The sequence below is a fragment of the Miniopterus natalensis genome, chromosome 6 (assembly GCF_054644295.1).
Source record: "Miniopterus natalensis isolate mMinNat1 chromosome 6, mMinNat1.hap1, whole genome shotgun sequence".
Taxonomy (NCBI): Eukaryota; Metazoa; Chordata; class Mammalia; order Chiroptera; family Miniopteridae; genus Miniopterus; species Miniopterus natalensis.
Window position 1 is genome coordinate 70,913,850 of NC_142086.1, and position 23,033 is coordinate 70,936,882.

General features: G+C 39.3%; 2 protein-coding genes across 2 annotated transcripts in view; one reads left to right on the forward strand and one right to left on the reverse strand.

Annotated features, from left to right (window-relative positions):
* Positions 1-6,763: 6,763 nt before the first annotated feature.
* TRIM59 (tripartite motif containing 59) lies at positions 6,764-15,525 on the forward strand. The gene is made up of 2 exons (XM_016215729.2): positions 6,764-7,241; positions 13,594-15,525. The coding sequence occupies exon 2, from the start codon at positions 13,597-13,599 to the stop codon at positions 14,803-14,805; it is 1,209 nt and encodes a 402-aa protein (XP_016071215.1). The 5' UTR covers positions 6,764-7,241; positions 13,594-13,596; the 3' UTR covers positions 14,806-15,525.
* Positions 15,526-17,129: 1,604 nt separating this feature from the next.
* SMC4 (structural maintenance of chromosomes 4) overlaps positions 17,130-23,033 on the reverse strand; it is a 37,444-nt gene continuing 31,540 nt past the window's right edge. Inside the window, exons 18-24 of the mRNA XM_087818344.1 lie at positions 22,312-22,501; positions 20,891-21,035; positions 20,432-20,605; positions 19,829-20,011; positions 19,477-19,709; positions 18,786-18,969; positions 17,130-18,306 (exon numbers count right to left, since the gene is read on the reverse strand). Of these exons, the coding sequence (XP_087674470.1) occupies positions 18,154-18,306; positions 18,786-18,969; positions 19,477-19,709; positions 19,829-20,011; positions 20,432-20,605; positions 20,891-21,035; positions 22,312-22,501 (1,262 nt within the window). The 3' untranslated portion in view covers positions 17,130-18,153. The remainder of the gene's footprint in view (positions 18,307-18,785; positions 18,970-19,476; positions 19,710-19,828; positions 20,012-20,431; positions 20,606-20,890; positions 21,036-22,311; positions 22,502-23,033) is intronic.

Genomic DNA, 23,033 nt, shown 5'->3' on the forward strand with positions numbered 1-23,033 from the left:
CTTCCTGCCACCATGAGGGAGTAGCTCAGAAAACCACAGAGGTGCTGGGACTGATGTCACTGAGCTGCTGACGGAGCACAGACCACCACTTGCCTCTAGATCTCTTGCTATATGAGAAAACCAAACCCTTGTTTGTTTAACTCTCCTTAATCCTTACTTGTGAGCTACTTTTCTCTTTACTTGCAACCAAAATAATTCTCGATTTGTTGAGAGTCACCTATGGGCTTGTCATGGCAGATAGGCAAGTAACATGAGATCAGCTAGGGGAAAATAAATGCAGAGCCAGGCAGGCAGGGAGGTGGTGCCAGGAGGTTTCGTAGTAGAGTGTCAGTCACGAAATCAGCCCCTACTTCGCTGCAGAAGTAGAACACTGCTGTGTTATCAAGGCAGATTTTAATTAAAAAGTCTTTCCCTAGACTGAGTATTAAGAGATATTCACTCATGTATTTGTCTAATTTTTACTTTATTTCAAAGTTTAATCCATTTGGAATTTATTCTTTAATAAAAGAAGTATGGATCTAATTTTATCTTTTTCTAAATGTCTAATTAATTGTCCCCGGAACCATTTATTTAAAAATCTATCTTTGCCTCAGTAATTTGAGATGCTAACTTTATCACATACTAATTTTTATATGTACTTAAATCTATTTCAGGACCCTCTAGTCCAGGAGTCAACAAACTCCTTCTTAAAGGGCCATATAATAACTACACAGTTAAGCTTGAAGGTCATAAAGTCTCTGCTGTTGTAGGGCAAAAACAGCCATAGGCAATGCCTTAACACTGGGCAAAAATAGTGATAGTTTGATGACTCCTGCTCTCGTTTATCCCACTGGCCTGTTTATTTTTGCACTACTAATTCATTGTTTTAATTACAGGGATTTTTCAGTATAAATGGTAGGACTAGTTCTGTAGGGTAGGGCTAGTTTCCCTTCTTGCAATTTGTCCGATTCTTTTAAAAAGCAAGTCTGAGATAGACCAATGAATTAATGTGACAGTTTATTTTTTGTTTTTGTTTTAATCTAGGAAAGAGTTCCAGAAATGCTTTGAGCACTGTTACTATATTGATTTAGTGTAGTCTCCCAATGTGTTACAATTTAGAGGCTTGGCACTAATCTGAACCTACCTGTTGTGGATTATTATAACGCTAACTCATACAACTTATCTTACAACTTTTACATGCATATGTCAGAAACTGAAATGAAAAATTTTTTTTGATGAGAAAATACTTTGAAATGTTACGACCTTTGAGGAAATTTGATATACTATGGGACGTTACCATCAGAGCTAGGAATAGTTTTAGTAGGTAATTTTTTCATGTGGTAACTATCTTGTCAATTACAAATGATATGTAATTCTTTATAATCTGTGATCATTAGAGTTGTAAAGATAATTCTGTCAATCACCTTTGACTTATTTAGCAGAACATTCTCCAGCTGAATAGTTTTAAGTAGCAGAAAGCTTCCCAGTTTTATGAAATCCAGACCCTTGTCCTGTTGCAAATGTCATCAGTTTATTGTTGGTAACCTGGCCACTAATCTACACTACCCACTTTTGTCAATCCTATAGCTGAGTTGAGTAGACTTCATGAACAGGAATTCAGAAGTCGTAAGCAACGATGTGGCGGGGGGACATCTGTAATACTTTCAACAATAAAGATAAATTTTAAAAAAGTTGTAAGTGAATATGAAGCTTATATAACTCCCTAATAACCACTAGGATTCAGAAGCATTGAACAGTAGTTAAGCAAAGTCTCACCACACATGTGAGTTTCATGGTTTTTGACAGATATGTAATTTTTACTGAAAAGGAAAAAATATCTTTATAAATGCACAGTTTGTTTCGGTTGCTATCAAGGGGGTGTCGGATGAAAAGCATAGTATCTTTTCAGTTGATACCAGAGTTGCTATTAGAGAAGGAACGTTTTCTCATTTGTTTTAGGAAAAGTATCTTGGCCCTGTGAGTATGGAAGTCAGAAGTTTATAGAATAAGAAATGGTTAAGCTACTCTATATGGGAAAGTGAATAGATAAAGTGTGTTTTGCTCCTGAGAGGAGGCGATCAGAGGACAGGTCCAGGGAGGCAACAGCAGCGTGTGGTGAACGGTGGCCGTCTGCTGAAGCCATCACTAGCTGGGACCCATCTCTGCCAACATTGTCCCACTACAACAAGCATCTTTTTGTTTAAGGGTGATCAGTCGCCAATTGTTCATCAACAGGTGGTGGAGATTGTGACTTTTGTTTTTCAACACAATGTAACTGGTGATGTGAACAAGAAGAACACGGCTACTAGATAGTAACTTTAATTTTGTTCTTGAGGCCCCTTTAAAATGAACATTTAATAATTTTGTTCTTGAGGCTTCTTTAAAAAGGACATTTAATGACCTTGGATGGAAACGCCAGCAGACCTGACCTTTCTGGTCACTGGTAACACAATGTCCCGAGGCCCCTTAAAATTGCAAAACACAGTTTCATTTCAGAAATTAGTCCCTTTGTCTAAGCTTCTAACTTCATGTGAAACTAGAGCTACTCTCTTTCCTACAGATAAGGCCTGCTTCCTGAGGGTTGCTGACTCCCGGGGAAGGTACAGGGTTAGCCGTCTTCCTAAATTCCTTCCTCTCCACCCACCCCCACCTCCAGCCACAGGGCCTTTCTCATCCCTCCTGCACTGGGCAGAGGGTGGAGAATAGGAAAAGTCTGTGCCTGGGACTCCTCACCTGCAGCGTGTTCACTCCTTGTTTACTCTTTCTGCCTCCTCTCTAGGTGTGCTAGGGTACTTTCAGGGTTTCTCTGCCGAGGCCTGTTTGACCCTCTAGTCAGCACGCTTGGGCAGCCCCACGGGGACTCATCTGCTCTTTGGGACACTCATTATTCCTCAGGGCCCACCAACTCTGGCAATGCAGGCAAGTCCCAGTGCAGAAGCAATTCTTCATTCTGGGTGTCACATCTTAGATTTCCTGAGAATTTAGCGCATGCCAGTTTACTCAGTCCCTCCAGTGCAGGGCAGACACAGCTGAGCCCTTCTCACTAGGCCTGACGGGAGGGGCAGACACTGGGCAAGAGGCAGGACTGAGAGCACCCTCACAACCCTCCCCAGAGGGAGTCCTCCTCATGAATCCTCTCCCCAACCCTGCACACCTCTGACGGTGAGAGGTTAGAACTCCCTTGCTAGTTCTCAAAGCCCCTCTATTCCACCCGTTTCTCAGATTGCTCTGCCTTACGGTTCATTTCTGTATTTGATATCTTGTACTGACGCTGCAACTAAAATTTCTCATAGAAAAGCCATCTGAGGAAAAGTAATGTCTTTGGCCTAGAAAGGAGGAAATCAGTTCGAATCTAAGATTCAGAACTAATACCTTAGCAGTCGGCCACAAATAGATATAATTATGTAGCTTTTATAGCTATGGGAAGCTTAGTCTAGCTGGGAAAAACTTCTTGTGCCTGAGATCTGAGAGAAATTTGTCACAGAGATATACTGATAATTGTTGTGTGTTTTTAAAATTGATTTTTAGAGAGAAAGGGAGAGGGAGAGAGAAAGGAACATAGATCTGCTGCCTCCCAAATGGCCCGCACCAGGGATTGAGCCTGCAACCCAGGCATGTGCCCTGACTGGGAACAGAACCGGCAACCCCTCGGTGCACCGGGCGATGCCTAACCAACTGAGCCACACAGTCCACGGCCACGTGTTCTTTTTATTATTATTCTGTTGGGGCCACTGCGATGGGAGAAAACACAGTGGGGCTTAAACTTTTGTAGCTATTACAAGTCCGAATCAGCGTTCTAGCTTCTCTACAGGGCACTTCTCTGAGGCCTCCTGTTTTGGTGCTTGAGACAGAGAACGTCTAAGCAGGGAGTCTGACCTGAGCACCCACGTTCGTCATAAAATTCACATTTTATTACCTCTTCATATTAACCTAATAACTGAAAAAGTTTATATTCTTTTTCCTTTTCCTATAATCTGTTGAAAGGCGATGGTGCAAGTCTGTAGGGAGACCCACCATTTTCTTGGTAGCTGAGCCCCATAGCGCCTCCGATTTCTAAGCTTGTGGATTTTAGGCATGCACTTCTGAATCTGAACGTTGCTTCTTCCGTCCAACCTTCCCAGGCCAGCACTATCTTCAGTAGAGCGCATGAGTCACAGCTCACAAACCTAAGTATGACTGTCCCCAATGAGGCTGCTTTTGTAGGCTCCTGCAGCTAGCTCTCTGGCACTTCTGGGTCATGCTGAGGTCCAGGAATATTTTGCAAAGTCGGGAACCCAGGGACCTCGAAACCAGTCTCCCTGTAGGAACAGGCACAGCCCTTCCTTTCAGGTGTCATCGCTCCCTTCATGAGGACCTGGGTAATCTCTGTTTTGGAGCGATTAGACTTCTGCTTCTCCTGAACATTCAGTCTCTTCCTTTAAATGTTATTTTCCTCAATAGACTGAGGCTTTTTGCAAAACAAAAGCCAGTTAAATCCAGTGAAAGCTGTTTCTGCCTTCTTGCTACGCACACAACTCTTTTTAGGCAAGGAAGCACAGCCGGGAAAAACACAGGTGGAAAAAAATGAGAATTCAAAGCGCTATTCAGCCATGTTCCTTCATTCCAGAGGCAATTTACACGTAAACTTTTAAATTAAGGTTTTTCTCAGCAGTTTTACGTTCCTGGCAAAACTGAGGGGAGGGTGGAGAGATTTCCCATGTAGGTCCTGCCCCTCCCAAATGCATAGCCTCCCCCATCACTGACATTCCCCACCAGAGGGGTCCCTTGTAAGGAGTGATGAACCGCCGTTGACCTCACGGTCCTCCACAGCCCATGTTGACCTTCACAGTGATGCTGTGGGGGGGTGTGTGTGTGGGGGGAGGGGGAATAATCCTACAGATGTCGACCGCGCGGAGTGGTATGGAGCCCTTCACCACGTGCTGCTTGGACAAGCTAAGCTGTGGATCTGGAAGACTCTAATGTTTCAACAGAAAACGCATGTGCGTAAAAACGTCGAAACGTACACAGGCCGCCGTGTGGCAGCGGGTGTCCCCGGGTGTCCCCGGAGCCCACGCCTCGGGGGAGCTTCTTCAGCACCCGAGCTGGGGAAGCCTCGCGGACGGGCCCTGGTCCACGCTGTCTAATGCTTTCCTGTAACTCACCGTGTAGACCTTGAGACCGGAGCGTGCCGGCGACACAGCACCGCAGCGCGCGGTTTGACCCAGCTCCGTGCTGAGGGGCTTTCGCATCGTTCAGAGGGCGGCCATGGTGCGCGTCCCGACACGGCCGGGGCAGGTTTCTCAAGAGCAAAGGGGACCCACGCGCTTGGAGACGCGCGTGTTTTCTGATCCGAGGGGGTTAAGGTGAAAGAGCAACTTGGTAAAGAAACGGACCCGTAAGACACGAATTCTGTGCCACAGTAGTCACCTCTAGGCGGGAACTTCATAAAGTGGAAATGCACGGGGGGAGGGGGGAGAGGACCAGGGTTACCGCCCGACAGTCCTAAGGCCCCGCGAGCTCGCGCTGGGTCAGTTCTCTTGGCGGACAAGGGAATTCTGGAGTCACAGCCGCCTCGTCCCACGCTCAGCCCATAGCCGGCAGCGCCAGGCGTCCAGGTTCCGCAAACAGAAGGCGCCGCGCTCAGGGGCAGTTTCAGGTGCACAGCAGTTTGAGGTGCCCCCTGGGGGGCGTGTGCCCTCAGGGAGGGTGGAGGTTTTCCAAGTGGGAACCCGTGAGGAAGCCACGGCAGCCCAAGGCTCCATGGAAAAAATAGTCCTATGAATCGTTCTTGTATGAATCGTCGGTCGCCGCTTGGCCCCACTTCTCCCCGGGCCATTGGCGCCATCAAGGTTCCGGAAAAGAGACCCCAGCCCAGCTCCGTAGTACCGGAAGCGCCCCCACACCCTGAAGCCCCCACTGCAGCGCGCCGCCCGAGCTCCCGGGAGCGGCCCGCACCGAGTGCGCAGGCGCGGACAGCTGGCCCGGCCTCAGCCAATCCCTGGCGACCACGCCCTCGCCTCCGCGGGCGCTGTCGGCCGTTTACTTTCAAACTGCGGCCCCGCGCTCTTTCCCATTGGCCGATGCCACGCAACTGAATGTTGCCGGGAGACGGCACCTGCGTCAGGAGGCTCCGCGAAGCCCCGCCCCGTCTGGGCACCTGAAGGCCCTCAGGGGGGAGGAGGGCGGGGCCGGAGCAGTCGGCGGCGTCCGCACGGAGGCCGGCGAGCTCTGCTGGGGCCTGGGAGGTGCCTGTCCTCTGCCCCGCGCTGTGAGTGAGGAACTTCTCCTCGGGTTCTAGAAGGCGGCGGCGCTGGGTTTCTCCTCTTTAGGAAAAGAAGGCTGGTGTTCTGGGGGGTGTGGAGGAGCTTCGAGGGGCTGCATGGAGAGGGGGTTGAGTCCTTCATCCCGTCCCTCGGGTCCCTTTCGGGGAGTGGGGGAAAGCTCGTTTTCCTCTCTAGGGTTTGGAACTGCATTCCTGCGGGGAGAAGGGCCTCTGTGGGCGTGGGGGTGGGGTGGGGTGGGGGGAGCGGAGCGGACGGGACTCGGGCCCAGGGACTCGGCCTCGCGGGGGCCGGGCCTCCGGGCGGGGGCAGCCGAGCCGCTCGGGGCGCTTGAGGAGGGAAGCCCGGGAGGGTTTCTCGTAAACCTTCCAGACAGGGAAGGGGAAGGGTGCTGCTGTTTTAGCCCTTTCTCTGGGAGAGGTTCTTTTGGGACTCATCGGGGGTAGGTGTACTTGTGCCCATTTCACAGATGTGAAACCTCAGCTCTGAGATGCTAAGTTAAACCTGACCCAGAGTCTCTCAGTATTTTAATGGCAGAGCTGAGAGATGAGCAGACCTGTTGATGGGAATAGCCTAAATCAGTACTTACAGTTTCAAGCTGGCAAAGTATTTCAGTGCCATGGGTACTTCTTGTCTTCTACTTTAAGCAAACTATAAACGACCATGAATGCTTGCCCCGTCATCACCATTGTTGGCAAATATTTCTGTAGAGCTCATAAGATACTTGACATTATAAAAGAGAGTTCTTTGTGACAATTTATTTGGTCGCAGAATTGCTGCAACAACTGTTACTTGTCATTTTCTAAAAACGAGGCATAGGGAAGGTAAACATCAAAAACGGTGAAATAACTATTCTTGTGGTTCCTATTTAATATATCTTTTGAGAATGTAACGTCTAACACATTAAAATTATTTTAAGTTTAGAACAAGAATAAAAGAATCTGAAAACGTTGGAGAAGATAAAGTATATTCAGTCTTCAAATTAGAAGATCAACAAAGCAGGTAAGCGCTGGGTGAACACAAGTGAGTACAAAAGACATTTTCAGCAAAATTTTACTCCCTGGTTAAATTGCATTGTTTCTTTTTTAGTTTGGGGAAACAGGTTGATACCAAACTGCAGGAAAACAGTACAGATGGTCAGAGTTAAAATCAGATCTGACTATAGGATTTTTTTTTTTTAATTTGAAAGAGTTATGGTGATCTTCGTTGGTTTGTGCAATTTATGTGTATAAAAGTAATTTTAAAACTTACCCTACTTGTATAAAATGCACAATTGTATTTCTAAAGTAAGTCTTTAATTGCATGACATGTGCTTTTTATCAGTTAGGGCCAAAAACATGTGAGCCCCAATCTGGGTGGTGGCACTTCTTGAATTTTCCCAGACTTACAGCTGACTCACACTGTAAGTCCTAGAGCAAGTCGTCTAACTCTATAATGTGGTAAATATAATTTCTCTTTAGTGGTTGTAACATGTAATGAATGTTTTATAACCATCCATGTTTAGAGATGAAAGGCAATAACACATTAGTGAATTAAAACTTAAAAAATTGTTTACACAGGAGAATGGGCGATGGTATTTTTGGTACTGCTTAATTCGTCATCATTTGTTATTAGTGCTGACCCATCTGTAATAGGCTGGTTAGACACTGTGGAGACTCCATAGGAAATCAGCCCTCTGGAGAAAAGTTTAGAAATTCAGAAATGTGCTTTTGATACTTAAATACAAGAAATTTGTGAAATAGTTTGTAAGCACATGATTTAGCCTCAGGTTTGTTTTTGAAACAATTTTTTATATGCATATATCTTGGTGACTTTTAAAAGAGAAGCAGGAAATCTTGAACTAATTATCAATTTTTGCTTGGGCTTTTAGTACTCATTGGAGGAAATTAGCATTTTATACTAGATTAAGAAAGTATATAACTTTGGTAATGAAAGTATATGGCTTCAGCTCTGCTCTGTAGAATTTTTTTAACCTTTAGATTTTGCTGAGAGTACTTTTATTGTTTCACATCAATAAATTACATCTTGGCTGGCTACAGACTTCTTAGGTGATGTTATTTTCCAGACTCTGTGGACATTGCTACAGTGTCTTCTGGCATTCCTTGTTGCTTTGGAGATGTTCTGGTTATCTATTTGCTGTGTAGCAAACATCTGAAGACTTGGCTGGCTGCATGTCCAAGATGGCTTGATGGCTTTTTCACTTACATGGCTGGCACCTCATTGCTTTTCCAGTTGGCCTCTCTCAGCAGAGTAGCCTAGACTTTTTACTTTATGTTTTGTAACTGTAAGAGGCAGTAACCTTCCAGGCTAGTTAAGGACCTTACCCAGAACTGCTTCACTTATACAGCAGTCACATGTCCTGTCCAGAATTTAAGGGGGGGGGGGGGGGTCATGGGACTAGGGGGGGAGAATAGGTTTCATCTCTTAATGGGGGAGTACCAGCAAAGTCACATTACAGAAGAACATATGTGGGTGATAATTGTTGCAGACGTCTTTGGAAATTACAGTCTCCCTGAGGAGAATTTGGAGACCATTATGTTTTTGTTTTCCTTTTTTAGGTATCTTACTTTTCTGCCAGGATGTTTGTAGGATTCTCTTTCTTTCTTTCTTGTATTTTTAATGCATGATAATAGTTGAAAGTAAAACAGCAGTGTTTAAGTTTATAATTAAAAAAACCAGTTCCCTGCCCTCATTCTCCCTACTGCTGATTCCTGCACTCCAGAAGCAAGCACTTTCATTTCTTTTAACAATTTTCTCTTTCCTTCTTCCCCTCCCCTCTTCTCCCTCTCTCCCCTCCCTCCACTCCCCCCAAGAGAGTGAGGATATTTTTTTTTATAGAGTGAATGGAAGGGAGGGAGTAGTGGGAGGGGGAGAGAGAGAAAGAGAAAAATACTGATGTGACACAGACACATTGATTGGTTGCCTCCCACACCTACCTGGAGAAGGGCAGGGATTGGACCTGCAACCCAGGTACAAGCCCTTGACTGGGAATTGAACCCGAAACCCTTTGGTCCTAGGGCTGGCGCTCTAACTACTTAGCAACACTGGCCAGGGCTGCTGCTTTTTTTTTTTTTTTTAAATATATCTTTATTGATTTCAGAGAGAAGAAGGGAGGGGGAGAGAGAGAGAAACATCAGTGATGGAGAGAGTGGTCATTGATAGGCTGCCTCCTGCACGGCCCCTACTGGGGATCCAGCCTGCAACCCGGGCATGTGCCCTGACTGGGAATTGAACCTCAGTCTCCTGGATCATAGGTTGATGCTCAACCGCTGAGCCACGCTGGCTGGACAGGGCTGCTGCTTTATTTCTAAATAGTATGCTTTTAATGTGATTTCTTGATTTTTCACTTTTAGGTATGTATTGACTTCTTATGTGGGAAGGTTTAGTTCTTAAAATAGTTATCTTCCCATATTCCCTCCCCCGAATATAATTATATCATTTTCTTAATTTTAGGCTGTTTTAGGCTGGGTGCCTTAACCAACAAACATTTATTTCTCAGTTCTGGAGGCTAAGAAGTCTAAGATCAAAATGTTAGCATAGTTGGATTCTGGAGGGAGCACTTTTGCTGGTTTGCAGATGGCCATTTTCTTTTCTTTCTTTTTTTAAAAAAAATATGTTTTTATTGATTTCAGAGAGGGGAAGAGAGAGGGAGAGATAGAAACATCAATAACAAGAGAGAGTCATTGATCGGCTGCCTCCTGCAGGATGAATCGAGCCCGCAACCCAGGTGGACCAGGAATTGAACTGTGAACTCCTGGTTCATAGGTCGACACTCAACCACTGAGCCAAGCTAGCTGGGCAGATGGCCATTTTCTTGCTGGGTCCTCACATGGGGGAGAGCAGAGAGAGAGAGAGGGAGCAAGTCCTAGTGTCTCTTCTTATAAGAACACTAATCTTATTCATGAGGGCTCCACCCTTATGACTTAATGACCTCCCAGAGGCTCCACTCCTAATACCATCACATAAGGAGTTAGGATTTTAACATAAGAAGTTTGGGGGGGCACAAACATGACAGTCTATAACAGTCATGCTTTTTATTAAAGTCAATATTTAATATTTTTAATATTGTGACTAATATGACAACTGAGCCACATAATGTACTACACGTATTTCCTCTCTTTTCATGATTTTTTCACTTTTCCTTAAATGTAGTTTTCTCATTACCTCTCAGTATGTTCAGAAACATGAAATGATCTGTTAAGTTCCATTTATTTACTTAAGCACATTCCTTCTGGATCTCTGTCTTCTTCCTGCAGACTGCTTGCTCTCTAGGCTGCACAGTTTTTCTGGACTCCATTAGCCTGGTGAGAATTCTTGCCTTTCTTTTCACACTGCAGTAGCTTCCTTAGAAAGTGGGAGAACGTGTTTATTTCCGAGAACTTTCATGTCAGACTGCTTTAGTCTATCCTGAAAAGTTATTTTTCTTTGTATAGAAGGTTGGAAGCCATTTTTTCCTGAGAATGCAGGGTGGGGCAAAGTAGGTTTACAGTTGTGAGTACATGAAACACATTTATTTTATTTATTCATTAATTATTGGATTATTTATTACTATTATTAACCTACTTTTTCCCATCCTGTATGGAAGGTATGGCTTCATTGTCTTAGAGGGTCCAGTGTTGTTACATACACGCAGCATAGCTAAGTCTAACATGCATCCTAGAAAATACACGTAGCTGACGTTTTTCTCCTTTTCTCCCCATCAGGAGTTTAGGCTGGTTATGGAAAATTTCTGGTGCCTAAAATTTCATGCCTGTTCCTGGAAGAACTAGCTCCTAGACATGGTTACGAGCTATGTCTTCTATTTCTCAGCCAGCAACCAGAGTCAGAAAGTTCCTGGCCTTATAGTTATTGTCAACCAGGCTTGCTTCTCAGTATCTGACTTCTCATGAATTTGTTGCCTAAAATTAGTTTTAAAAAATCAGCAAGAAGAGGGTAGTCCAAGAGTAGAATTTGATTTCCGTATCTTCAAGTTATTCACAAATTTCTGATGAAATTTTATTTAAAGTTTTATGTACTCTGGAAACTTGAGACTGTAGTATTTGCTTCCCTTTTTATGTGAGCTCAGGAGATACTTTCTTTACAGTATTGTGAATATCGTCATCCTAAAGAAAGTTGAGCTTTTGGGGTCCCTAAATGGCTTCTTGGAAAATGTTTTATAGCTTCTGAGAAATAGAGGACTTTGGAGGGAAAGGTTAAATTCTGTTTCAGGGATAATTTTTGTACTTAAACATTAAGTAGCTCTAATATTAAATCTAAATTGAATATATGTCCACTGCTCGAATTTTATTCCTTAAGTGCTATTCTGTTCCTTCGTGACGTCACTGAAATACTCTGAGAAATGTTTGTTTTTCTTTGGTGGTTCTGTATGATTTAAGAGTTCTCTGTAGATACAGAGTAAAGTCATAAAGTCTTCCCAACATGCATTCACTTGAATTTATGTGTAGTGAATGTCATCTTCTGTACTGTTGCCCAGTTACATTAGTTTCCTGGAATGTTTCACAGTTGAAGCTTAGTCTCAGTATGACACATCCTGGCTTATTAGGGTTCTGAATATTGGTCAGCCTGAATGGAGTGTATTTTCTGATGGACTCAACTGTTACAACTTTTCCTGAGAGTACAGATTTTGCTGTTTTAAAGAAACCAAAAAACTAAGATCTGACATTAACATTAGTCTCTTAAGAGGCAGTGTTTACTAATTGGGAGTGAATGCCTACTTTGTGTCACAGTTTATGCTTAGACACAATTCCTGCCCTTATTGCAGGTTTGCATTCTAATGGATAGAAAAATGTTACAAAATCCTTCTAAATAAAATCTAGTTTAGTGCTGTAAAGTGGAAGTGGAGTGGAGCGTTCAGTTGAGATGAACAGGGCACCTAATCTGGGGATGAGGAAGACTTTAAGTTGAGATTTGAAGCATGAATAAGAGTTTGGTTTTGAAAATGGTGAAGGTAAGGAGCATAGAACTAAAAACTCTAAATAGGTTTTTTTGTTTATTAAAAGTATTATTTGATTTATTTAAAAAAATATTTTTATTGATTCTTAGAAAGGGAGAGGGAGAGAAACATCAGTGTGAGAAGGAACATCAATGGGCTGCCTCCTGTAGGCTCCCACCAGGGATTGAGCCTGCAGTCCGGGCATCCAACCAGCAACCTCTCGGTGCATAGGACGACGCCCAGCCAACTGAGCCACACTGGCCAGGGTGAAAACATAATTTGTTTTCTCAAACTTTTATTAATATTTTTACAGAGCAGGATTTGGTGATTACATGAATGACTCTTGGGTTTTTTGTTTTGCTTTTCAAGATTCTTGAAACAGTGGTGTAACTTGATTTTCCTCCACATCAGGGTTAAGTAACACCCCAGGATTGTGACTTGCATTGATAGGTACAAAAAAATATTATAAGGAGGTGATAAGGTGTAAACCTGTCAGGCTTGTTGGAAATGTCAGTAATAGTTTGCCAAGAGATCAAGTTCCTTTGTCAGAGAGGGTCTCTGGATTATTGCTGGGCTACTTCCATTAAGGAGAGATGACTAATGGTGTTCTTTACCACTCGTTCTAGTCGTAATTCATTTACCACAATCAACATTTCATTTTTGAAACTGATTTTTATTGCAAGACCAATTCAGAAATGTTTTTCCCTTCTAAATCTTCAAACTAAAATTACTTTAATTTCTAGCAAGCCAAAGCAGCCCTGCCTAGGCTCTCCTGTTGCTTCTTCTATCCTAAGCCCGCCCTTGTTTCACTGCCTCAACTTGAATAAATGTACTTTCAAAATTTAAATAAATAAATAATTTGTTACTTTAGAGTTTTACACTATGCTGATCCTGGGCTTTAAGCACACTAGTAGCAGTTTAAGAAGCTAAGAAATTTATAACAGTTACTTAGAGAAATTTTGTAACTTGCTTTAGAAACTATGGTTGAACCAACTGGGAGCATTAATTATTCTTTTGAATTAAAGAATACAATTATTTTGCTAAGCCTCACTTAATTTAGCATTTTAGAATGTAAAATGTTTCACAGAGTACTTATAAACATTAAGTAGACTTCCGTAGAACACTGAATTTAAATCTTTATTATATAGGAACAAACTTAAATAACTTCAATTTGAAGCATTATAAATTTGAATTGTTTTGTTTAGCATGATTTTTGTCCCAAATAAGCTCTTAAAGATGATGGATTATTCAACATATATTAGGAATTGCATTACATTAAAAAAATCTTAGTAAATACCTCAGTTAACTCTTTTAAATGATAAGCACAGAATATTAACAATTTGGAGGTTAACAGCTAAAACTTTACATATGTGCAGTTATCTTTGTTATATGTAGACTTAAAGTACTTTTTTCTTTTGACAGAAAATGTACAATTTTGAGGACGAGTTAACATGTCCCATTTGTTATAGTATTTTTGAAGATCCTCGTGTACTACCATGCTCTCATACATTTTGTAGAAACTGCTTGGAAAATGTTCTTCAGGCATCTGGTAACTTGTATATATGGAGACCTTTACGAATTCCACTCAAGTGCCCTAATTGCAGAAGTATTATTGAAATTGCTCCAACTGGTATTGAGTCTTTACCTGTTAATTTTGCATTAAGGGCTATTATTGAAAAGTACCAGCAAGAAGATCATCCAGATATTGTCACTTGCCCTGAACATTATAGACAACCATTAAATGTTTACTGTCTACTAGATAAAAAATTAGTGTGTGGTCATTGCCTTACCATAGGCCAACATCATGGCCATCCTATAGATGATCTTCAAACTGCCTATCTGAAAGAAAAGGAGACGCCTCAGAAGTTGCTTGAACAGTTAACTGACACACACTGGACAGACCTTACTTGTCTTATTGAAAAGCTGGAAGAAGAAAAATCTCTGGCAGAGAAAATGGTACAAGGTGATAAAGAAGTTGTTCTTCAGTATTTTAAGGAGCTTAGTGATACATTAGAACAGAAAAAAAAATTGTTCCTAACTGCTCTCTGTGATGTTGGCAATCTGATTAATCAAGAATATACTCCCCAAATTGAAAGAATAAGAGAAATGAGAAAGCAGCAGCTTGAGTTAATGACATTGACAACATCTTTACAAGAAGAGTCTCCACTTAAATTTCTTGAAAAAGTTGATGACGTCCGCCAGCACGTGCAGATCCTGAAACAAAGTCCACTTCCCGAGGTTCAACGTATTGAAATTTATCCTCGAGTAAGCCAAGTATTGAAAGAAGATTGGAGCATAACAGAAATTGGACAAATTAAGAAACTTCTCATTCCTGAAATGAAAATTTCTTCAACAAGGATGCCGTGTTCCTGGGGTGATGATGAAAAGGAAGTTGAACTTTTTAAGATTCTAAACATTGTTATAGTCACACTAATTTCAGTGATTCTGATGTTGATCCTCTTTTTTAACCAACACATAATCTCCTTTCTAAATGAAATCACTTCAGTATGTTTTTCTGAAGTTTCTCTATCTGTTTACCAAAGTTTATCTAACAGTCTGCATGATTTAAAGAATATACTGTGTCATACTTTATATTTACTGAAGGAATTCTTGTGGAAAATAGTTTTTCGTTGAAAATGCAAATGTAATTTGTTTAAATAGGCTTGTCCTGTACAGGGACTAACCACCATTGCTAAATGGAGAAATAGGGGTTTGCATGGATAAATAGCAAACTAAAAGTTGCAACAAATATATAGAAATATTTTAAAACTCATGCTTCTGTTGGATAGAAATACGTCAAAAATGAGATGTCGCTAGTTTTCAATCTGAAAACTAGAATGAAATCTAGTGATTACTTGAGTAGTAGTATCCTTTTTTTATGGGTTTGAGAGGTTGACTTATGACAATATTGCTGTGGCATTTAAACATTCTTGTAACAACATTCTTTTAGCATTAATATATTGTAGTTACTGGCTTTGCAGTTCTTCAAACTTAGTAGCTTTTGGATGAAAAGATGGTAAAATCCTGAAAATGCCTACGCATTTATTTTTGACATGGCTTGATTCTTTTGAATTTGCAAATGAGGATGGGTGAGACTTTAAAATCTAGCTGCAAAGTCTAAAGAGATAAGGGATTACTTAAAGATATTTTTGATCAAACCTGATCCATACATTGTCTTAGATTTAAGAGTATTAAAATGTTTATCAACATTCAGTTCTTATAAAGCTATTGCTTTTGGAAATCTGTTACTTGGGAACAAACTGCAACATTTTCTAATACCATATTCTATGGTTTAACTTTTGTGTAGTGTTTTAGTTGTGAAATCAGTTCTTGGATAAAAACTCTGAAACATTACTAGAACAGAATATGTATTCCATTCTTACCAGACTTAGATGGCAGCATGTTAACTGTATTTATCTTAAAAATTATCTTGAGTTTTTTGCCAAACATTCCCTTATGCTAATGCCAAAGTACCAATAATTTAATCTTCTTGAATTTTGCTTAAAAGAGAGCCTTAACGTGAAGATGGCTGGCTGCATTAGGTCCATTTATGACCAGCATAATATACCTAGCACAATTAACTGTTGGTTGTGTGGGATGGGCAAAGACATTTGAAGGATGTAATGGAAGTAGGGGAGAATACACACACACACACACACACACACACACACACACACACACACACACACACATACACATATTGTATTGATTGTGATTTAAAGTATGTCACAACACAAAGACGTAGTTTTAAATGTGTAAATATTAGTAAATATATGTGAAATGTTATGTGTCAAGCACTTAATCTCATTTCTGAAGTAGGTATGACCCCCCCCCTTTACAGATGAAAACACAAGTCATGTCTAAGGCCGTAGGTCCAGTGGGGGACTTTTGCTAGTTTTTAGACTAAACTTTTAAATTTTATGTAGTGTGCATGAATATAGTCAAATACAGGCATACCTCATTTTGTGCTTTTGCAGAGTATTGATTTTTTACAAATTGAAGGTTAGTGGCAACCCTGTGTTGAGCCAGTCTATCTGTGCCAAAAAATTACAACTAACTGCAAGCTCAGATGGTTAGCATTTTTTTAGCAATAAAGCATTTTTAAATTTGGGTATGTAGTTTTTTAGATATAATGTTGCATACTGAATAGACTGCAATATGTGTAGCATAAGCCACCTTTATATGCACTAGGAAACCAAAAAAATTTTGTGACTCAATTGCTGTGGGTGGTTTGGAACTGAACCTGCAGTATCTCCAAGGTATGCCTGTGTACAAATAACTGATACTTAAACATGCTGTTTTCTTTTGTATTTTTACCGGATGAGATTGTAAAATTTAAAGTATATACTGAAATATTTCTATGTCTTATATATAACAAAAGTATATATTTTAATAAACTCTTGACATTTTATTTATATTGAGTGGCTTAATAAGGCAAACTCAGGAGTGGTAACTTTGGAAGTTTCACATAGGTTGTGGGTATCATGTACTTTAACTTTGTAAAAAAAAATACTAAACTCTACTCCATGTTATTAAAATGTAATAAAATATTTAATTCCCTTCACCTCTACCCTCACCAATGAAAAAGCACTTGATTATAGCCTTTCCTAGTCCTTCCCCTTACATAATCTTGGTTGAAAACAAATGACCAGGATGTGAAGGGATCTGGCTGCAACATCTGCCACCCCATTGATCGCCAGGGTTGAGCCACCTGATCTGACTGGCTAGGTACGTGTCTCCTGAAGCTGCGTGCACTTGGTGGAAGAGGACTGTTTTTGGGTCAAGGGTATACAAATAACTGCTCCCCTGCTAAAGCCTCCAAAGCAAGCTCTGAAGGTTCATTTGAAGGAAAACAGCGTCATCAAGCCTCCAGGACGTCAGACACATCCAAATGAAGCGCTGCATGCGGCAGTCTGCCTATTCACAAGGCAATCAAAATTACAAACAAGTGACCATACTTGAGTTTCAGATCTTTATTTAAAACCACGCTAATGTATTTACATTTTTAATGGCTGTTATGGTATAAACCTTTGTTGGATTTTTAGTACCTAAATAATGCTTTACTGAGTAATGAGCTAAACATTTTTAAGTCCTCAGGATCACTATCTAGAAATTGGATAGTAAGGGCAAAGACTTGATTCAATACCGAAATTCCTTCTGAAAATGAAGTGGTTGCCAACTTATTTCCAGTTAACCTATTTCTTGAGCTAGTAGGTGTCAAAAAAACAAAACAGAAAAACAAAACCCTGACAATCTGGTAGGTAAGACATCCCTCCATCTTAATTTCCATTTACACTAAGTTAACCCCTGTATACTTCATTCTATGAAGCATCTATTGTGGGTTAGTTCTTCCTTTCACCAAATGCAATATCCTAGTCATGATCAGAAATTGTTTGCTGGTCCTCTTGCAAGTGTTTTAAACACTAAGTTTTAGAAAAGCATATAAAGTATTTACAGTCTCATATATTTCAGAATGGCCGATTTAAAAAACTGTTCCCAGTATTTGGGTAATAAATATAGTGATTGTCTACATTAGTAAATTAAGTGGACTGCCTTAGGAATTTATAAACTAGTAGTTGGCAGGTTTTCCATTATAGGTCAAAGGTCCTTGAGAGTATGCTGTGTCTTGATAACGTGAACTAGTCTAGAACTTGAATGTTAACTAACATACTTTTAACTCTGCTGGTAGGAATGTGGGGAAAAGGGCAGTAACCTGACCCTCCAGGCATCATTTTCTCCAATCTGCTTACAAAACTGTCAGGTTTTTAAAATCTAGAAGCAGCTAGAGCGAATGAGTATTTTATTAGACTCATAACAGCATGAACTAGAAGCCAGTTTACATTATCAACTTTAGGAATATGATTTTTATGCAGTTTATAATCCTTTACAAATAGAAAAACCAGTAGTAATACAATACACTGAGTCTATGTTGATTTAATTTGACAAATCTTCAAATTAACAAGTTTAACAGTATAAACAAGTTTAACAAAGTCCTTTAGATGCAATTTCTTTTGGGTTTACTGCAACACTTTTTGTTATATTGTACGTCTTGTAAATTCCAATAAGTCTATCTGAAATCTCAAACATATTATTTCGAAGAGAAATTATTATGAACTGGGCATTTTTTGTTTGTTCCTAAAGAGAGAGAAAGAAGAATAAGTTAGAAACATTAACTATTGACAGGTACATCATATAATCAACATCTAAGCTTTACTTCTATTTTAGGCAATAAATTTAACATTACATTGATAAATAACATGAACAGGAAAGATCGGATGGATAATGTATGAAATTATTTGGATTTGAGAGGAATTTGGTATTTCTGGAAGCATGCTTATTTAGAAGCTTTTAGTGGAAAAAAAAAAATCTAGGCAGAGACAGAAGATTCTAGCAGTGTTTCTGCTAATTTACATTATCAATTTATATTTTACCCTCCCAAAAAGAAAATATTTGGTTCAAGTAAAGGATTTTGTTTCCTTTGATACCCCAGGACATAGAGAATAATTTGGAAAAAGCTCATCAACAGTAAGAAATAAGTCAAAGAATTCCATGTGCAATGAATGTTTGAAGAACCCATAAAATTTTAGGGTAAAATCCTCTAAATGATTACTTACATATATATAAAATGCAACAATGGACACATTTTTAAAATCAAGGGCTGCATCAATCTCATCCATGAAGTACAGGGGAGTGGGTTTGTAGTGATGAAGAGCAAATACTAAAGCCAATGAACTAAGTGTTTTCTCTCCTCCTGAAAGGTTGAAGATCTTCTTCCAACTTTTCTTAGGTGGTCGAACACTGAAATAAAATATCTTGTTAGTCAAATTACTTGTAAAGCTAATTTAAATTAAGACTTTGTGATTTGTTTTCCATAACCACCTTTCTCGGGGATTTCTAACTTGCTTTTCACAATTCTAAACTTTTGGGGGTCATTTTCTAAAAACATTGGAGGATGAATGCATAGAAACATCTATCAAAATTTTAAGATTTAAACCAGGAGGCTAATAAGTACTCCTTGCTATTCTTCCCCCATTTCCAATGCAATTTTCATGCTGCAATTTTTAAATCTGGGTGTTAAACTGAAATTACTTCAAAATTTAAGAAAAAGATGTGTAAAATCAAATATTTACTGTTTGCCCAGAATTTATGCTCTAAACTGCCAGTATGTAAATAATTTAGTATTATCATCAAGTAAAAGGAGTTGTTTCTCTTCTAATCTTCACATCTGCCCCTAAACTAAGAGTTTGGAGAAAGTATGGAGCTATGCAACCTAACAGGAAGACTAAAAACTCACTAATTACAAACCTGAACATGATTCCTTCAGAGAAAGGATCCAAGCTGTCTACAAGCTCCAGTTCAGCATCACCTCCCAAAGTAAGCATCTGGTAATTTTCCTTTAATTTATTTGTTATTATATAAAAACCTGCCATGAATTCATTAAGCCTTTGTTTCCGAAGATCTTCATATGCCTGTCTAAAATTATCTCTTTCGTGAGTAATTTTGTCCAATTCTGCTACCCGTTGTAAATATAATTCTTCCTGTGAGAACATGAGAATAAATATCGATTAAGTTATAAATTTGAGATGAGAACAGTTAATTATATAAAACTGAAGGTCACAGTTTAGGCGGAGGACTAAAGACTTCCTGACTCTGATACCTTCTTTTTATACTCTGCAATGGCACCAAGGTTTGGTTTCATTTCATGACACTGGGCTTCCAAAAGTGCAATCTGATTTGTTATAGAATCTGGATTCTTGATAGCTTCAAGATCCTCTGGGTTCAGAACTGAAATCTCTTCAACAGGACTATCTTCTATGGGATGCAGTGATATTTTTGAAATCTAAAAGTTCAATTAAATGAAGAGTTAGGGAGAGCATGGTACTACCATTCATTGTTTAAGAAGAATCAAATCAACAATATGACATCTATCTACTAAAACAACATATACCAAGGATCTGTCACTAATTTGTGTATCAACTACTTTTCAAAGGACTTCAAGAAAAATAGTTGTAGTATTCCAAAGTGTCCATGTAGCCTTCTGTTAAATCTCCAAATCAGCCCATGGATGAAAATGATTACTAAAGATGACCCAGATTTTTCTGTATATATTACCACGTTTCTTACATTCCCTATAAACCTGGGAAGTGATTGTATCATGGAATTAAGAATCATAAAATACCTCAAACACACGAACAAAACCCAACCCTTTTTCATAAAAGATATTTAAAAGTTACATTTAACTAAATAGTAACAAACTCACCTCTTTTTGCCAATATCTTATTTTAGAATTATGTTCTGCAATGTGACCATCTATTTGTTCAAGTTTCAATTTAATACTAAGTGCATCTTTTTGAAGAGCATGTTCATTTTCCTGAATTACTTTTAGTTCTTGAAGTAAATTACGATGTTCTTTCTGGATCTCTGGTAAGGACTCCTAAAGACCAAGAAGAACTGCTTTACAAATATGACCTTCTCAAGTAAAGAACAGGTATTTTCACATCACAAAACTGAAGTTGGCAATCTTTCCCCATGCTCCTTCCATTTTAAATTAAAACTTATTTACTCAAGTTCCAATACAGTGCTCATATTTTTATTGTACAGATAAGTTAATATAGTTACAAGTTTTAACCTACTGAGCACTTACTACGCAAGGTACTGATGACATATACCCAGCTCCTGAAACTGCTTCATATACCACTGTCTCCCCTCTGAGTCTTACCTCTGCAGCATTTGTATTCTTTATCACCTCTGTCGCCTTTTCCTCAAGACTTTTCAGCTCTGCTGTTAAGTCACCTACTTCCTTCTCAGTATCTTTTATTTCTTTTTCTGTGCGAATGACAGAGTCTTGCGCTTTCTTAAGATTTCTAAACAAGCAAAATATATTAAAATTGTGATGTGTGACTTGTTAATCTGCTTCTGAAAACTTACCAAAGAATTTTTCATGACATTAATTCGATGCTTTTTCTATTACAAATTTTAAAATTTATGATTTATAAAACCAACCCTGAGCTGGTTTTTAAGTTTATACATACACCTGTGGGATATTGTATATTTTATTAAACTCTCAGTACAAATTAATGAAATTTCCTTATTATATAAGCTTCTAGTATCATGCAATCTTATACTATAAAACAGAGTTAGATTATATACTTAGATATACATTCAAATAAAAATTACCTCACAGTTCGCCCTGGCTGGGTGGCTCAGTTGGTTGGAGCGTTGTCCCGGACACCAAAAGGTTTTGGGTTTGATTCCCAGTCAGGGCACATACCTAGGTTGCAGGTGTGATCCCTGGTTGGGACACATACGGGAGGCAACTGATCAGTTTCTCTCTCACACTGATGTTTCTCTTTCTCCCTCTCTCTAAAATCAGTAAAAAACAACATATCCTCAAGTGAGGATTAAAAAAATTACCTCCCAGTGCAAGTTAGGGCCACAAGTGCTTCCACAGGGCGTAGATGGGGGTATACACTGGGAGGAACAACTGTTTTTCCCGTAATAAAGTTATTGCTATTTTGACAAATGTATTTAGGCAAACTTCTGCTCCTAACAAATGGCTTAATAGTGCCTTATTTTTGAGTAAAAGGCACTGGAATAACTTAATAATCAGATAATCAATATGCAATAATTTTTTTCTAATTTTAAGATAAGCAATAGCTGTTTACATTTTAACACTTTAGCTTTAATTATTTTACAAACAGTTCAATAAGTAATCTAAAATTTAATTTTAAAACAAGATCTATGAATGGATAAGAAACTTTTTGTGATCTGGGACAATGGAATAAGCTAGCTAAGAATTTAAGTTACTAAGGCAATTTTGCCAAGTGATCTCATTTTTATCTCTTATTCTTCTAAGACCTAGATCTAATCACCAACAGAGAAACAAAACTAATTTATATGTCCTCATAACATCTGGGGAGTTACAGAACTATGCTTTGCCGAGGTATACCTGTTTATCAGTATTTGCTTTTTAAAAAAACTGCTATGTAAATGTTTAGTATAGCTTCCCCCTCACTTAAGTCCTATTAGGTAATAACATGTCAGATAGGCTTAATAAATAACAGTAATAGAAATGTTTAATGGTTATTAAATATTAACCCCTTTCCAATGTTGAGGTAGGGAAGAGTATGCATACTCTACCTGTCAGCAGTCTTGATTGCTACTTGGGCTTTAGTAATAGCAGAAGCACATTCATCTAATTGCTTATTTATTTTATCAAGTTTGTCTTGTTGGGCCTTGAGTTTATGGTTATTAATTTCTACGATGATATTGTGTAACCTTTTAACCTCAGCTTCTATTTTACCAGCTCTTTCAGCCACATTGTCATATTCTGAAATAAAAAAAATGAAACATAATTCATGTTTCTTCGTTAACAAGCACCACTTGTTAGATGTAAATTTCTTCAGTCAATATGACTTAACCTGATGTATTTAAAAGAAATTTTAGACATTTGGGGAAAAGTACCTCAAAAAACCAAAACACCCTATGTCAAGACAAACGGTGTTGTAACAACACATGGTAAATTCTCTGGCTCAGCTCTGAACATAACCCATTTATTTCTTAATGGCTTCATGCCCTCAAGCTCTTTTCAAAGATTTTTTCAACTTTTTCTTAGGGTACTTCCTTGCCTATTATTGGTCTCATAATGATTTTTACCCTTAGACTATGTGCTCAATACCTTGCCAGTGGTAAAGAAATTGCAGATACTTTATTTTGCTAACCTAGAGTTCTCCTCCACATGTTATAACAAGAAAGTGGGGGAAGATAGCATAAAATTGGCAGTCTTGTGTGGTACAGAAAGCTAACTTAACATTTCCTAGATTCCCTTGGACCCAGGGTTCAGACATCATTTAAGTCCATTC

Excerpts from the sequence above, each read along its gene's own strand:
- TRIM59 (XM_016215729.2), top strand. The coding sequence starts at position 13,597 with ATGTACAATTTTGAGGACGAGTTAACATGTCCCATTTGTTATAGTATT.